Source organism: Neoarius graeffei, chromosome 25, assembly GCF_027579695.1.
Source record: "Neoarius graeffei isolate fNeoGra1 chromosome 25, fNeoGra1.pri, whole genome shotgun sequence".
Lineage (NCBI taxonomy): Eukaryota > Metazoa > Chordata > Actinopteri > Siluriformes > Ariidae > Neoarius > Neoarius graeffei.
Genome location: NC_083593.1, coordinates 21,556,203 through 21,574,642, shown reverse-complemented (window position 1 = coordinate 21,574,642; position 18,440 = coordinate 21,556,203). Strand labels below are relative to the sequence as shown.

General features: G+C 41.2%; 1 protein-coding gene across 9 annotated transcripts in view; it reads right to left on the bottom strand.

The window, feature by feature from the left end:
• nbeaa (neurobeachin a) overlaps positions 1–18,440 on the bottom strand; it is a 460,126-nt gene that overhangs the window by 108,816 nt on the left and 332,870 nt on the right. For all 9 annotated transcript variants that reach the window (XM_060908447.1, XM_060908439.1, XM_060908440.1 and 6 more), the window contains 4 exons: positions 17,538–17,619; positions 5,922–6,045; positions 5,219–5,411; positions 2,626–3,576 (listed from right to left, as the gene is read on the bottom strand). In XM_060908447.1, the coding sequence (XP_060764430.1) occupies positions 2,626–3,576; positions 5,219–5,411; positions 5,922–6,045; positions 17,538–17,619 (1,350 nt within the window). The remainder of the gene's footprint in view (positions 1–2,625; positions 3,577–5,218; positions 5,412–5,921; positions 6,046–17,537; positions 17,620–18,440) is intronic.

The following is an 18,440-nucleotide window of genomic DNA, read 5'->3' as shown; positions in this document are numbered from 1 at the left end:
TCAAGAGTGCTGCATCCGTCTGCAAGACATCTCACAATTTTAGACTTTTCAAAGTCTGTCAGATCTCTCTTCTGACCCATTTTGCCAGAGGAAAAGAGGTTGCCTAATAATTATGCACACCTGATATAGGGTGTTGATGTCATTAGACCACACCCCCTCTCATTACACAGATGCACAGCACCTGATATACTTAATTGGTAGTAGGCTTTCAAGCCTAAACAGCTTGGAGTGGGACAACATGCATTAAAAGGATGTTGTGGTCAAAATACTCACTTGCCTAATAATTCTGCACTCAGTGTATATATATATATATATATATATATATATATATATATATATATATATATATATAATACACTGCCCTGCCCCCCCCAAAAAAAAGTCGCACACACTAATATTTGGCTGGACCGCATATTAGCTTTGATTACAGCATGCATTTGCCATGGCATTGACCAAGATCGTGTTGATGATGGAGAGTCAAACCACTCTGTAAACGCTTCTCCAGCACGTCAAAGATTCTCAATGGGGTTAAGGTCGGGACTCTATGGTGCCAATTCATGTGTGAAAATGATTCCTTGTGCTTCCTGGAAAACTCTTTCACAATCTGGGCCCTAATCCTATGCCCATGCCATCAGGGAAGAAAAAAAAAATCCACTTATGTGATAACCTGGTCATTCAGTACATTCAGGTCATCAGCTGGCTTCATCTTATTACCCAAAATCTTACTGATCCTCGACCTGACCAACTAATAACACTGTCTCCACAGGTTTGTACAGTGGCCACTATGCATGATGGATGCATCGATTCATGTGCTTCCCTGCTTACCCTGACACACCCACCACTCAGGAATAGGGTCAGTCTGGACCATAAAGTCCAGACCATTGGAACATTACTGCAAAAGTATTCATCCCCATTGGTGTTTGTCCTGTTTTGTTGCATTACAAGCTGGAATTAAAACAGATTTTTGGGGTTACACTTTAAAGGTACACATTTTTTTTTTTTTTTATTGTGACACAAGCAATAATTAAGATGAAAATACAGAAATCTGAAGTGTGCATAAGTATCAATCCCCCAAGTCAATACTTTATAGAACCACCTTTTGCTACAATTACAGCTGCAAGTCTCTTGGGGTATGCCTCTATTAGCTTAGCACACCTAGCCACTGGGATTTTTGCCCATTCCTCAAGGCAAAACTGTTTCAGCTCCTTCAAGTTAGATGGGTTACGTTGGTGTACAGCAATCTTCAAGTTATGCCACAGATTCTCAATTGGATTGAGGTCTGGGCTTTGATTAGGCCATTCCAAGACATTTAAATGTTTCCCTTTAAACCACTCCAGTGTAGCTTTAGTAGTATGTTTAGGGTCATTGTCCTGCTGGACCGTGAACCTTCGTCCCAGTCTCAAACCTCTGGCCGAATCAAACAGGTTTTCCTCCAGAATTGCCCTGTATTTAGTGCCATCCATCTTTCCTTCAGTCCTGACCAGCTTTCCTGTCCCTGCAGATGAAAAACATCCCCACAGCATGATGCTGCCACCACCATCTTCACTGTAGGAATGGTGTTCGCAGGGTGTTGGGTTTGTGCCACACATGGTGTTTCCCATGATGGCCAAAAAGTTCAATTTTTGGCTCATTTGACCAGAGAATCTTCTTCCATGTGTTTGGGGAGTCTGCCACATGCTGTTGGGCAAACTCCAAATGTGTTTTTTTTTTTAAGCAATGACTTTTTTCTGGCCACTCTTCCATAAAGCCCCACTCTGTGGAGTGTACAGCTTAAAGTGGTCCTGTGGACAGATACTCCCATCTCCGCTGTGGATCTCTGCAGTTCCTTCAGTGTTATCGTTGGTGTCTTTGTTGCATCTCTGATTAATGCCCTCCCTTGCTCAGTCTGTGAGTTTTGGTGGGTGGCCTTCTCTTGTCAGGTTTGTAGTGGTGCCATATTCTTTCCATTTTGCTATAATGGATTTAATGGTGCTCTGTGGGATATTCAACGTTTGGGATTTTTTTTATAACCCAACCCTGATCTATACTTCTCCACAACTTTGTCTCTGACCTGTTTGGAGGCTCCTTGGTTTTCATGTTGCTTGCTTAGTAGTGTTGCAGAGTCAGGGTCCTTCCAGAACAGGTTGATTTATACAGACATCATGTGACAGGTCATGTGACACTTTGATTGCACACAGGTGGAGCTTAATCAACTAATAATGTGACGTATGAAGTGAATTGGTTGGACCAGCTCTTATTTAGGGGTTTCATACGAAAGGGGGTGAATACTTATGCACACTCCAGATTTCTGTTTTTTCATCTTAATTATTGTTTGTGTCACAATAAAACAACAATTTGCACCTTTAAAGTGGTAGGCATGTTGTGTAAATCAAATGGTGTTAACCCTCCAAAAATCCATTTTAATTCCAGCTTGTAATGCAACAAAACAGGACAAACACCAAGGGGATGAATACTTTCGCAAGGCACTGTATGTAATTGCTTATTTAAATCCAAATGGCAACTTTTCTTTGGCTAGGCAGTATATTATTTCTATATCATATTTTTGTCTCTTTTCAAGACTCTAACATTGATTTTTCAGTGTATAAGGTACAAGTATTTCATTTTGTATGCCAGACTTGTTGGTACCTGTGTGGTGGCTGTTGTTTGGATCTTCTTCATCTCTTTGTCCTTGCCATCATCTGACCTGTCTGTGTCCGACACAGTGCTGATGGCGTCTCCGCTCTTTACTGTTCCTGCCTCTCCTATGCCACTCTCACTGCCCTCTGCTAGTGTGCTGATGTCAGCCAGCGAGCTCTGCAGCTTAAAGCTGTCATCATCGTGTGCCAGGTCAGAGCCGCACGATGTCATGTGGGCCAGCAGGCTGAGGTCATCGCTGGCACTTGACACCGGTACAGAGGTAGGCACAGTGGGTGCAGCGGGCACCTGCTCTGGGCCGGACAGCGGCAGTGGCTCAGGCGTGGCCAGAGAGGGGAGCAATTTCTCTTCACTTTTTGGAAAGAGGAAGCCATTGTTGCTGGGTGCAATGTCCTTCTCATCATCCAGCGTGATCAGGGGCCCCAGGTTGGCGTCATCTTCGCTTTTACCTGTCCCCATGACTGGTTCCTCCTCTTCCTTGGGGGCCAAGCCTCCGTTGAGCTTGTGCACACAGTATGCAGCATCCAGCAGTGAGTCCACCTCCACCAGTGGGCCGTTTTCCATTCCTCCGCCTCCTCCTCCTCCCCCCAGAGTCTCTGGAGACAGGTCTAGATCATCTAGTTTCACCTCAGTAGCCTCCACTTTCTCAGCCTTGATGTCCACCAGAAGCTCATGGACATGGACTTGCTCCTTTGCGTCGGTGAGCAGATTCTGTGGCTCGCTGCTCTCGGTGTACTCCGCCTCACTCTCGGGCGTGTGTGTCTGAGACGTGTCGTCCGTCTCGCGTGTCTCCAGGGTGCCGTTGACAGAGGCTGGCTGTGCTGATAGTCCCGAGATGGTACTCACTGATCCCTTCTTACCTTTCTTCATGTTCTCCTCCTCCTGACGCTGATATTCCTCGTACATCTTGGCTAGATACTCCTTATGCGCTTCGTACGTCACCTGTTGGAAAAATTTAGAAAAGTTTATCCTCTTAGATTTACACAGCTTTGACGAGACACGAGTTCTCAACCAAGTGCTCAGACGCCATGCTGCTTAATCTGGAACCAGCCGACTGGTTTTATCGCATTACTCAAAAGTGTTTAGCATTCAAGACCATTTCAAATGGAAACCGCTGAGAAATCCATGTATTTAACTGAAATCTATCTGGATGTGTCTGTATTTCTCAACTTAGTCTCGACTACTATGCGTACAATTACCAAGGCCAAGAATTTTGCCACATTATTCTGGACTGAGCAAATAAATGCTATTTTCTCAAAAGCCACTTATAATGGTCAGTCATTAAATGCTTATTTGGAAATAAAACCCCAAATCTTTGTAACTCAGAGATTAGATTACGGTAGGAGAGAAATCATTTGTGGTTTTATGTTACAAAACAGAGATGTCTGGGTGCACGCGTAGAAAACACAGAACCTTTTGGAACGTAACTGCATCACTCTAGCGCTCAGAGTGTAACGGATGGAGTTTTGAATTTGTTGCACATTTAAAACAGTTGTTTTTATTGATGGAATTCAATGGCCTTTAGATATTCAACACTACTGTGTAAGGAGTAAATGGGATTTTGGTTTTATCCCTCCAGTAAAGCAAAGTGTGTTGTAATCTCACACACCAGATTCAGTCAATAGTGATTAGATTGAGAAACACTGGATTGTTCCTTTAACAGTTAGTCGTTTTTACATGTATTATTTTGTCTGCAACTGTAATCACATCAGTGAGGCTTGAGATTATCTTCAGAAATCCATTTCAATGCTTTTAACTGCTGTAGAGATTTATACAGACTTGTAGATTACTCACTGGCCACTTTATTAGAAACACCCATCCACCTGCTGTTCGATGCCGTTATCTAATCAGCCGACCCCTTGACAGCAGCACAGTGCATGAAATAATGCAGATACAAATCAAGAGCTTCAGTTCATGTTCACTTCAAACATCAGAACAGGAAAAATTGTGATCTCCAAGTGTGATTTCTTTCACTGTGGCATGGGTGTTGGTTTGAGCCAGATGGACTGGTTTGAGTATTTCAGAAACTGCTGATCTCCTGGGGTTTTCACACATAACAGTCTCTAGAGTTTACACAGAATGGTGCGAAAAACAAAAAAACAAACAAACATTGAGTGAGCGACAGTTCTGTGGGTGGAAACAAATGTCTTGTTGATGTCAGAGGAAAATGGCCAGATCGGTTCGAGCTGCCAACAACTCATAGCAACTCTTTACAACCGTGGTGAGCAGAAAAGCATCTCAGCATGCGACAGCAGAACAGCACACTGGGTTCCAGTCCTGCAGCCAGGAACAAGAATCTTAGACTCAAGAACGAGTTCCTATTAAAGTGGCCGGTGAGTGTATACTGTATTTATTTCAGTCATATCTACAAATACTTCCAGACTGCTGGTTGATCATGATAAACTGATGTAAAGCTAATGGCACTACTGACAGGACTGTAGCTTATGAACAATGGCTTAAAGAAGAAGAAGAAAAGAAAAAATATCACAAGACGGTACTTAGAGCTACTGATATTAATTAAACTCTGATTTCCAAGCCAGCAGATATATAAAGGCATGTTAAGAGCTGCTAAAACTGTGCCAACCTTGGAGTGGGCGATGCTGAGAGTATCCACCCACACACGCCATCCTCCCCATTCGTACTTGATGGCGTGGTACAGGAGGATGCGAAAAATGTTGTATACCATCTCGGTGATCTTCTGTTCCTCCGGGTTCTTGGGGTTAATGTAGCCCAGGGAGAACATCCAGTCCTGCCACACTGAACACTGCAGCAAACACCTACAGCCACAATCACACACACACACACACACACACACACACACACACACACACACACACACACACACACACACACACACACTTCTCACTCCTGCTCAAAACTGTCTTTATATACAGCTCAAGCCTTATTAAGGAAACAGCAGTGATGCGGCAGTAAGCTGAACATCTCAACACTTCCATTATCAAATGTTTGATTACGCCGAAACATCTGTTTTGCAGGAATTTTACTGCCTATGCTTATTTGTCCTGCCAGTTCTGACAGTGTGTTCCTGCTCCATCTGCTCAATGCAGAATGTTTCAGCTCGAGGAAACATGAAGCTGTGAAAAGATGCGTTTCGGTTTTTTCGGCTAATGAGATGGCTGTTAAACAGGGACTCTGCATGTCATGTCTTACTTATACTTATGACAGGAATTGTTTAAATGAAAAAAAGGTCCCCACGATATCACATCTTCCTTACTGAGACGATGAAGATCTGAGCGCACGTCCTTGATGTGTGTGTAACCACATACCGCCTGTTCTCTCTGCTGTTGCTGAAGAGCTTGATCATATCAGACAGGAAGAGGCGGCGCACCTCCATCAGCTCTGCGCTGGGCGTGGAGTTCTTCAGCAGCGTCGCCACCACCTTCAGAATCACTGACGGAACACAGAAGGCACGTCAAGACACAAGAATCAAATATGGCCGCTTCGTGTCAGCTCGATGAACTGGACGAGTATGATTTAAAACAACTGCCTTGCTCGTTTTGAAAATTCTTGTTCTTAAAAGTGCTACGTTCCCAGAAGAGATGACATTTAAACAACTAATTAACGTGTATGGTTTAAGAAAAGGTCAGTGTGGAAACAACAGCAGGATTTCTCTAATACTGTGTGGTGGTGTTATTCTGTTACCACCCTGACACTCATTTACAATAATCATACACCCTGCTGGGTTTTATTTCTCTTATAACAATTTGCCAGCTGTTGCCAACAACTGCATTTTTTAAATCAATTCATGAACAAGGTGTCATAATTATCCATTTACAGTTACAAATAATGTTAGCGAACGCCTACAAAACAGCTAGTCCCATAAAGTTTGTCACATTGTATAAATAACAGTCATCAGGAGATGACCTAACCACCCGGCCCCCACATGAAACCCCACCCCAAATTTTCCGAACTTGAATTGGTTGCCATGGAAATACAGAGGGGAAGAATCACAGAACTCCCAAAATGTCAAAGGGCACAACCACTTTTCGTGGGGAAAAAATTAATTTAAAAAAAAAAAATCCTAATAGTTTTTGAGTTATGCTCCAGAAACTAAAATGTTTACGGACAGACAGACACAGAGAGAGCGATAGCTATATTGCCCGCATTATATGCTAGGTGGGTAAAAACAAAGTCCTCTATCCCGAAGACTCTCCATTATCAGAAAACAAACTTATAGCTTCACCTCTGACTGTTAGAAAGCACTGACACTGGAGACTCCTTCCAGAACTGCTAAACAAAGAACTCCTCACAGCGAGGCATATAAACAGTTGCATTAATTTTTTTAAAGTAGAACTGAAGTCATTTTTAAACTTGCTTTATTTCTTAAAAGTTACGTTTTCGCTTTTTGTAACCTTATATCGTGACTCGTATTGGCAGCTAATTGCAATTAAATATTATACTTATCGGCCTATTCGGTTTTTATCCATGTTGAATTTAGTTCGTTTGGTCCACGGCAGGCGTCGCTTATCCGAGCGATCTTCACAAGACCTGTGAGAGACTTTGAAACGTGAAGTGTCAGCCAGGTGTCAGTGCCGCCATTTTGAAAAAACGTTTTCCAAACGAAATATTGCACAAAAACGAGTTTAAATGACGATGACTGCCTACTTTTTTCAAACTTTCCTGATTGCTATCAAAACAAACAAAACTTCCAGCTTGATTACGTCAGCATTTGAAAGAGGGCGCGCGCGTCTTTTGACAACATTGGCAGATGTCGGTCACTTTGATCTCCGCTGTACGTTTTACTTCCGGTCCTACGACGTCTCGCACAGGTCTCAATGAATCTCGTTTATGGCCATCGCTTTGACATATGGACTGATATATTACAGAGCATATTTCAAACACTTGCTATAGAAGTGACAAAATAGCTGTCAAAAATGCATTCCTATATTTAATAAAATGAGATAAATAGAATTTTGATAATAAAAAAAATTTGCCTTCAGTTCTCCTCTAAAACACCAAGTCTCTGTGAATGAGCTGTTAGAAACAATAACGCATTAGAACAAGCGCATTGGCATAAACCTGTGATTTAAACAGAACTACTGTCAGAGTTGCTGAAATTAACTAAACAACTTCTGACCAATCAGATTCCAGAAATCAACAACGCCATCATATAAAGTCAAGACACATTCAGTGAACCATATATTATGAAAAGCATCATATTATTATTATAATTTTTTTTCCCTTAATGTCCTGTTCTGTTCGCTCATGGTGCCGAGTCCATCCCTTGGACTTTGGGCTACCATGAGGGTGTGATGGATCTACTTGATAGATAAGGTCCTCCTTAATATGTGAACAGTGCCGAGGAGGACGATCTTCTAAATTTCTTGTATCTTGATGTTACCAGGGATTTTGTTGGTGTATTTTTCAATCTCTTTCTTGACCAGACCGAGAGCACCTATTACCACTGGTATGGTTGTGGTCTTCATACCACACATCCTCTCAATTTCTATTTCTTTGCATTTGGAGAGTTTTTCTGTAGTTTTTAGAGAAGTATTTCTTTCGGTGGAGACAGACATATCAATGAGCAGACAAACCCTTTCCTTCTTGTCCTTCACTACTACATCTGGTCTGTAGGCCTTAATTTCTTCATCAGTTTGGATCGACATATCCCAGAGTATAGTAGCATCATCGTTTTCTGTTACAGTTAATGGTTCATCTTCATAATATTTGTCTTTGACTCTGATGTTATAATGCTTACAGATAGCCCAATGGAGGTATGCTGTGGCTTTGTTGTACCTTTGTATGTATTCTGTTTTGGCTCATTCTGAGCATCCAGAGACTACAGTGGATATATAAAGTGTACACACCCCGTTAAAATGATAGTTTTTTTCTGATGTAATAAAATGAGACCACGATAAATAATTTCAAAACTTTTCCCACCTTTAATGTGACCTATAACCTGTACAATTCAATTGAAAAGCAAACAAATTTGTTAGGGGGGAAAAACATAATTAAAAAAAAAACATACAATATGCTGGTTGCATAAGTGTGCACACCTGAAGCACCTTTTGATTTAATTACAGGATTCAGTCTTTTTGGGTCGGAGTCTATCAGCCTGCCACATCTAGACTTGGCAATATTTGCCAACTTTACCTTGCAAAAGTGCTCCAAATCTGTCAGATTGCGAGGGCGTCTCTTGTGCACAGCCCTCTTCCGGTCACCCCACAGATTTTCAATTGGATTTAGGTCTGGGCTCTGGCTGGGCCATTCCAAAACAATTTTGGGGTCACTGTCATGCTGAAAGATGAAATTCCTCTTCATCTTCAGCTTTCTAGCAGACACCTGAAGGTTTTGGGCCAGAATTGACCGGTATTTAGAACTGCTCATAATTCCCTCCACCTTGACTAAAGCCCCTGTTCCAGCTGAAGAAAAACAACACCAAAACGTGATGCTGCCACCACCATGCTTCACCGTGGGTATGGTGTTCTTTTGGTGATGAGCAGTGGTGTTTTTGCACCAAACATACCTTTTGGAATTGTGGCCAAAAAGTTCAACCTTGGTTTCATCAGACCATAACACATTTTCCCACATGCTTTTGGGAGAGTTGATGTATTTTTTTTTGCAAAATTTAGCCGGGCCTGGATGTTTCTCTTTGACCCTACCTCATTGTCCAGACATATGGAGAATACAGGAGATTGCCGTCACATGTAATACACAACCAGTACTTGCCAGAAATTCCTGCAGCTCCTTCAGTGTTGCTGTAGGCCTCTTGGCAGCCTCCCTGACCAGTTTTCGTCTTGTCTTTTCATCAATTTTGGAGGGACGTCCAGTTTTCGGTAATGTCACTGTTGTTCCATATTTTCTCCGCTTCTTGATGACTGTCTTCACTGTGCTCCATGGTATATCTACTGCCGTGGAATGTTTTTGTATCCTTCTCCTGACTGATACCTTTCAACAATAAGATCCCTTTGATGCCTTGTAAGCTCTCTGTGAACCCTGGCTTGCAACGGAGTAAATGTCTGAACTTTATTTGGGGTTAATCAGAGTTATTTTAACTGATCGCAGGCGTGAACCCAAAAAGACTGAATTTTGTAATTAAATCAAAAGGTGATTCAACAAAGTATTAGTTTAAGGGTGTGCACACTTTTGCAACCAGCTTACTGTACATTTTTTATTTTTTATGTTTTTCCCCCGAACAGATTTGCTTGTTTTTCAAATGAATTGTACAGGTTATAGGTCACATTAAAGGTGGGAAAAGTTTTGAAATTATTTATCGTGGTCTCGTTTTATTACATCAGAAAAACCGATCATTTTAACGGGGTGTGTACACTTTTTATATCCACTGTACATGGTCTCTTGTTGTTTACTGCATATCCTACACATTGGGTCGGTGCTGTCTTTCAAGATCCTGTCTTGATGCACTGGTTTGTTTGGGCTTGATCAACATCTTTGTCCCTGACTCGTTTTGGGTCCTGTCCGTGTAAAGGATTTTCTTCCCATTTACTCTTTAGTTGTTCTAGAGCTTGATGTTTAGCTTTCTACTTTGTTCTTCAAGCTGGAGCCTATCCCAGCTGACTACGGGCGAAAGGCGGGGTACACCCTGGACAAGTCGCCAGGTCATCACAGGGCTGACACATAGACACAGACAACCATTCACACTCACATTCACACCTACGGTCCATTTAGAGTCGCCAGTTAACCTAACCTGCATGTCTTTGGACTGTGGGGGAAACCGGAGCACCCAGAGGAAACCCACACGGACACGGGGAGAACATGCAAACTCCATACAGAAAAGCTCCCGCCGGCCACGGGGCTCGAACCCGGACCTTCTTGCTGTGAGGCGACAGCGCTAACCACTACACCACCATGCCGCCCCTGGCTGGATCGTTCTCCACTATTTCAATTCCTGGCATGTTTAGCTCTCTTCTGAATTTCGTAGCTTTATGATGTACTGATGATGTTCTTTTCGTTCTTTGGCGATCACAAGGAGACTGTCTTCTTTAGCGTTCAAATACGTGTCTAGACCGATGGTGGTTGTTTTGTATGTTGTCTCAATTTGGATAAGGCCCCTTCCACCTGATGTTCTTGGGAGGTAGAGCCTATCCACATCTGCCTTCGGGTGATGCATTTTTTCAGCTGTCAATAGTTTTCTTGCTTTGCAGTCCAGTTTCTTAAGATCTTCTATTTTCCAGATGATGTCGCTGAAGCTGTAAGTGACAACTGGGACTGAAGAGTGTTTATTGCATCTATTCTATTGATGGCATTATTATTATTAAATATTATTATTGCCCCTCACGTCACTCTGCTGACAGCAACAAAGCCAGAATTTATCTAAAATGCTACACTGTGCTGTTGGATATCAGAATCAGAAAAGTGTTCAGAAACACATTTGTTTTTACTGCATCAGACTAACCCATATCGAATTAGACATCTTTCGAAGTTCGAAGCTGGTTGTTGTAACAGACAGAAGGACGGGTAACTGGTCAGTGAAGCTTCATCTTTGGAGCAGCTGTTTCACTTCAGCTCAGTATCTCAAAATAATTTCTTTTATAATTCTGTGTCACTTGCCTAAAATCTACATCAAGAAACTAGCTAGCTATTGCTACATAGCTAGGTCACGGTCTTACTCAGGAGTTGCCTATAACAGACATGTCGGAGTTAGCTCATTTTCTTCATCTAGCAAACAAGTTTATGCTATCCTTTTTGCCAGCACCTCGGCTTTCGGTGCCATGACATCCTCGATGTTGTTATTGTAAAACCTTATAGCTTTGCAACAAAGCTGCAAGCATCACGAGACTTGCAGACTTTCAATTTCTCTCTAGTATAAACACTCAGAGTTTCTATGAGATAGGTAGAGTATACAGTTAGGTCCATATTTGGACACTGACACAAATTTTGTTTTTTTTTTACCTGTTTACTGAAACCTATTCAAGTTATAGTTATATAATGGACATGGACATAAAGTCCAGACTTTCAGCTTTCATTTGAGGGTATCCACATTAAAATTGGAAGAAGAGTTTAGGAGTTTCAGCTCCTTAACATGTGCCACCCTGTTTTTAAAGGGACCAAGAGTAATTGAACAATTGACTCAAAGGCTATTTCATGGGCAGGTGTGGGCAATTCCTTTGTTATGTCATTCTCAATTAAGCAGATAAAAGGCCTGGAGTTGATTTGAGGTGTGGTGCTTGCATTTGGAAGATTTTGCTGTGAAGAAAACATGCGGTCAAAGGAGCTCTCCATGCAGGTGAAACAAGCCATCCTTAAGCTGCGAAAACAGAAAAAAACCCATCCGAGAAATTGCTACAATATTAGGAGTGGCAAAATCTACAGTTTGGTACATCCTGAGAAAGAAAGAAAGCACCGGTGAACTCATCAATGCAAAAAGACCTGGACGCCCACAGAAGACAACTGTGGTGGATGATCGCAGAATAATTTCCATGGTGAAGAGAAACCCCTTCACAACAGCCAACCAAGTGAACAACACTCTCCAGGAGGTAGGCGTATCAATATCCAAATCTACCATAAAGAGAAGACTGCATGAAGTAAATACAGAGGGTTCACTGCACAGTGCAAGCCACTCATAAGCCTCAAGAATAAAAAGGCTAGATTGGACTTTGCTAAAAAACATCTAAAAAAGCCAGCACAGTTCTGGAAGAACATTCTTTGGACAGATGAAACCAAGATCAACCTCTACCAGAATGATGGAAAGAAAAAAGTATGGCGAAGGCGTGGTACAGCTCATGATCCAGAGCATACCACATCATCTGTAAAACACGGCGGAGGCAGTGTGATGGCTTGGGCATGCATGGCTGCCAGTGGCACTGGGTCACTAGTGTTTATTGATGATGTGACACAGGACAGAAGCAGCCGGATGAATTCTGAGGTATTCAGAGACGTACTGTGTGCTCAAATCCAGCCAAACTGATTGGTCGGCATTTCATAATACAGACGGACAATGACCCAAAATATAAAGCCAAAGCAACCCAGGAGTTTATTAAAGCAAAGAAGTGGAATATTCTTGAATGGCCAAGTCAGTCACCTGATCTCAACCCAATTGAGCATGCATTTCACTTGTTAAAGACTAAACTTCAGACAGAAAGGCCCACAAACAAACAGCAACTGAAAACCGCTGCAGTAAAGGCCTGGCAGAGCATTAAAAAGGAGGAAACACAGCGTCTGGTGATGTCCATGAGTTCAAGACTTCAGGCAGTCATTGCCAACAAAGGGTTTTCAACCAAGTATTAGAAATGAACATTTATTTACAATTATTTAATTTGTCCAATTACTTTTGAGCCCCTGAAATGAAGGGATTGTGTTTAAAAAATGCTTTAGTTCCTCACATTTTTATGCAATCATTTTGTTCACCCCACTGAATTAAAGCTGAAAGTCTGAACTTCAACTGCATCTGAATTGTTTTGTTCAAAATTAATTGTGGTAATGTACAGAACCAAAATTAGAAAAATGTTGTCTCTGTCCAAATATTTATGGACCTAACTGTATAATAACGCATGTCCACCACTGCAGGCTCGACCTCAGACCCTGACAGGATGGCGATTCTTACAGTTCTGGAGTTACACCGTTTGAAAGTGTTAGTTTAGCCAAATAGCACTTTCTCTCTTTTAGTCGGTCAGGTTTAGCTGACGTCAATCCGACTGACATTAAATAAATAAAATTTATGATAAATTCTTCAGACAGATTGTAACCAAGTAGTGTCTGGTTGCAAGGCTACTCATGTCTTTTTGCAAACAGACTGTATGTGCATCTCTTTTTGATTACAAACACTAAAGGAATCTGTTGGTGGCGGTGGTGGGAGTAGCAGTAGAAATAGATAACAGCAGTCGTAGAGGTATCTAATCCTTTAGCACAAAAGTCCTTTCGCACAACTCTCATTTCAATGTGGAATGGTCATAATCAAAACAAGACCACATAGTCATCACTATCCCCCGCCACGTGCATCTTATGAAGATCTCTTAACACCGACGGCCTTAGAAGCCCATTGCTTTAATATTGACTTACAATGTCGTAAGTGCTACGACACCTTCATAAAACGCTACCCAGCTTTTTTCAGTAGTATGAGCATGCAAAGCTTCATTGATGTAGCTTATGTAGTTTTTGAGAAAACCTGTCCAGATTGAGTCCACTTGTACAAAGTCCAATAACGAAAATCAAGGGCCATAAGTCTGAAAATAATAATTTCACGTAAATGATTTTCGAACTCAACTTAGATCATGAATAGTAATGTAGTTTCATTGATGTAGCTTATGTAGTTTCCAGAGTTGGACAGTAAAAGTACATTTACTTGAGTACTGTACTTAAGTACACTTTTTGAGCATCTGTACTTTACTTAAGTTTTTTTTTTGGGAAACTTATGACTTTAACTTCACTACATGTGAAAGGCAAATATCGTACTTTTCACTCCGCTACATTTCTATCAAGGTCCTCGTTACGATGAAGCAGCTTTGAAAGTGGATGTTTTTTTCTTAATTTTTTTTCATCTAAAACGTGATTGTTTTTTTTGCAGGTGACACTGAGACAGCCGATCAGTAATCACTAGGGTCACGTCACGTCCATAGACTGTATAAAATCAAGCTCAGTGATTTCTCAGCAGCATTATTTGAACTCGATCAGTTGATGGCAGACCGGAAGGAGGCGGTTCTTCTGTGGAATGCACGCACTCGTGGCCCATGAACCCATGTTTCAGTTTTCTGAAAGGATTAAAGCTTCATTTCATTTTAAACATTTGCTTTGTTTGCCTAAAACACACCACATCACCGCCAACAAAAACTCGCCGTCCAACCTGCAGAAGCATATTGAGGTATGTAAACGTTTTATTCTAAGAGAAAGCTTGCAATTAAGCTGTCTGTGCTTTTAGAGCGAGCGATAACGTTGCAGTAGCTATACAGTCTGGTTAGTCAACTGACTTTCGATCGATTTGCCCGCCAAGTTGCTGTAGTCTTGTCCACGGCTAACGTTAACACATAGCTAGTTAACTTGGACACTGTTAGTTAGCATGTAAAAACAGAGTTCCACTAACATGAATAACGTTAACTTATCTGAAGGCCTTTCAGAAATGTTTTAGCATAATCTTGCCAAATAAACAGAATGTAGAAATCTTTTATAGTAACATTCGATACCCAATATGATTTCGAGTTTGAAAAGAGTTTGCTAGCAAGTCAAGTGGAGTTTCACTGACTAGCTAGCTTAATGTTAAACCGCCATGATGCACAGCATGCGTTCATTTTGTGAATTCACAAAATAATCCAATCGGTTGCTTCAGAGGCATTAGGTATTGTAAGCGTTGTGGCAATAATACAACGATGTGTTGACAGAAAATGTACTTTTAATACTTAAGTGTTTTTAAAAGCAAGTACTTCAGTACTTTCACTTAAGTAAAAATTTGACTGGACAACTTTCACTTGTATCAGAGTAACATTTGGCCAGTGGGATCTGTACTTTGACTTAAGTAATGAAGTTGGATACTTTGTCCACCTCTGGTAGTTTCTGAGAAAACGTGTCCAGATTGAAACGGACAGACTCCATTCCTATATCCCCTGCGCACTTCGTGGCAGGGGATAAAAATACTCTTCTTGATATAGCAAGAGGTTTATTATGATTGCTTAGGGATGAGAAGCTGGAATTACTGTCAGATATTCAACTTTTGTTTTCTGCTGCTCTGCATCTTATAGATCTTATGGGTGGTGTGGTGGTGAGCACTGTCGCCTCACAGCAAGAAGTTTCTGGGTTCGAACCCAGCAGTCGACGGGGGCCTGTCTGTATGGAGTTTGCATGTTCTTCCCGTGTCTGTGTGGGTTTCCTCCAGGTGCTCCGGTTTCCCCCACAGTCCAAAGACATGCAGGTTGGGTTAACATGGGGCGGCCTTGGGCTGAAGTGCCCTTGAGCAAGGCACCTAACCCCCAACTGCTCCCCGGGTGCTGTAGCATAGCTGCCCACTGCTCTGGGTGTGTGCATGTGTGTGTTCACTGCTTCAGATGGGGTAAACGCAGAGAGGAATTTCACTGTGCTTAAATGTACGCATGTGTGATAAAGTTGTTGTTGATCTTCTTCAGTTGTTAAGTTATTCTTGAAACATGGACTGAAAATCCGATTATTTGGTGTGTTGAGATATTTGTAGTTAATTCATAAGAAACTCTAAATTGTGTGCAGCTTTATAGATACTGTCACTTCTGATCATATCACAAACTCCACTGACCATCAATAATTTACGCGTTTCCCAAAATAATTCACTGGGGGATTATGTCTCTTGCCCTGCTTGACAATGTGTTTTGTCAACTAAGAGCGAAATCTACTTCTAAAAACTTACTCAAAATGATTCAAAGTCCATTCAATATCACATATAACTGTTTTTGTATGCGTCTGACTAATAAAGCCACAAAGTCTTTGACTGAAAAAGACACATTTCGATGAGAAAATGAGACTCATATTCTCCTTAGTAACCAACAGTTGTGAGATGTAAACGAACAAAAAAACGTCCACTAAAGTACACTAGAACGAGTTGCAATTAAATAAAAGTGCAATTTAAAATTTCAGGAATGACAAAACAACCAAAAACCTTAATTGTTTATAATATGGCGATTGTGAAGCAAGAAGATGAAGGAGAGATTACGTTAAGATGAAAGGATTTGTTTGATCATCAGGTTGACCGTAGCTGAACTGGTATACTGTGTTAAATCGTTTGGAGGGAGGATTGGTGACTAATATACTGTATGGGCTTCATCAAACATGGCGGAGTGGCAAAATATAATTGCTCATATTCGATCGGAATTTCAGCAGCTTCCATAAATAAATCCATCAAACATGATCAGGAGGTATTTATAATAAGGATTAAATGTTCTTAGAACTTGTGGGAAAGGACTTTGAGTTGTGCTGAAAGACTTGTGCAAAAAGGCTTTTGTATTAAATGACTGTAAACTGTATTAGAAGTAGGAGTAGAAGTAAAAGTAGCAGTAGTAGATAATAGTAGTGGTAGTGGTGGTAGAAGTAAAAGTACAGTGGTGCTTGAAAGTTTGTGAACCCTTTAGAATTTTCTAGATTTCTGCATAAATATGACCTAAAACAACATCAGATTTTCACACAAGTCCTAAAAGTAGACAAAGAGAACTCAGTTAAACAAATGAGACAAAATTATTATATTTGGTCATTTATTTATTGAGGACGGCTTGCCATCATTGATGGAACAATGAATTCTGAATTATACCAGCGAATTCTAAAGGAAAATGTCAGGACATCTGTCCATGAACTGAATCTTAAGAGAAGGTGGGTCATGCAGCAAGACAATGACCCTAAGCACACAAGTCGTTCTACCAAAGAATGGTTAAAGAAGAATAAAGTTAATGTTTTGGAATGGCCAAGTCAAAGTCCTGACCTTAATCCAATGGAAATGTTGTGGAAGGACCTGAAGCGAGCAGTTCATGTGAGGAAACCCACCAACATCCCAGAGTTGAAGCTGTTCTGTACGGAGGAATGGGCTAAAATTCCCCCAAGCCGGTGTGCAGGACTGATCAACAGTTACCAGAAACGTTTAGTTGCAGTTATTGCTGCACAAGGGGGTCACACCAGATACTGAAAGCAAAGGTTCACATACTTTTGCCACTCACAGATATGTAATATTGGATCATTTTCCTCAATAAATAAATGACCGAGTATAATATTTTTGTCTCATTTGTTTAACTGGGTTCTCTTTATCTACTTTTAGGACTTGTGTGAAAATCTTGTGTCATATTTATGCAGAAATATAGAAAATTCTAAAGGGTTCACAAACTTTCAAGCACCACTGTAAAAGTAATAGTAGATTAGAGTAGTAGTAGTAGTAACTAGCAGTAGTAGAAGTAAAAGTAGCAGTAGAACACCAGCACTGTGTTCAAAACCAATAACAGTATGTGCCCTAAACTTCTTTGTGTCTGTTCTTTAGTCATTACACTTACTGGGGTTCTGGATCTTGACAGTGGAGTCGGGCTCTGGGTGAGGTTTATGAACCACCTGCGTACACACCTGCTCTGTCAGAATCTACAAGAACAGCAAAGTTTTAATGAAGCACAGTGATCGAATACAATTCAGCATAACACTTATGCTACACCTGCACCTTGTAGCTACACTTCAGCCATTTTATCACCTTCATCACCCTCCTCCATCACTCTGTTAGTGTACGTGACGGATTACTGACTGTAGCCCAGCTGTTGCTGTACCTAGTGTCAGTCCTGTGTGCTGTGCAGTGTACGGTATGAAAGGGGCCACTGGTGAGTAGATATTAAAGGGGAACCAAATATAATATATACAGTTGCTGATGTGACAAAGTAACGTATTCTTAAGTATTCTATCAAATTTATATACTAGAAAACAACGAAATATCTTGGTAATTGTAAATATAATACTTTATACGCTAAACCGCACAAGAGTCGCCATTTTTAAAAGACCGTGACGTCAGCGCTACCCACTGCACTAGCGGAACTCTCCGAAATAGAGGAGAGAAGCGTGTAATCATGGCGTCGGGCGCATCAAGTGAAAGCGACAGCTCTGTCGAATCATACGAAGAGATCCCGCAAGACACACTGCAAGCAGGCTATGGCTTAGAAGGGTACCAGTTTGAACCTAGGAGAGGTACTATGTAGTGGAAGTTCATTATGTCTAACTATTAAAGCTATTTTAAGTTCGTTTCTTAAGACAAGGATTTTTTAAGATGTTACCTTGTTGACAGTTTCGTCGAGAATCTTCCGCCTTCTTCAAAACAGTCACCAGATGTCGAGTAGCGACATGCCTTATCAGCTGATGTTACGCTACGGAGGCGTGAACGTCCCGCCCAATTTGACAGGTAGTTCACGCCTCCTGCT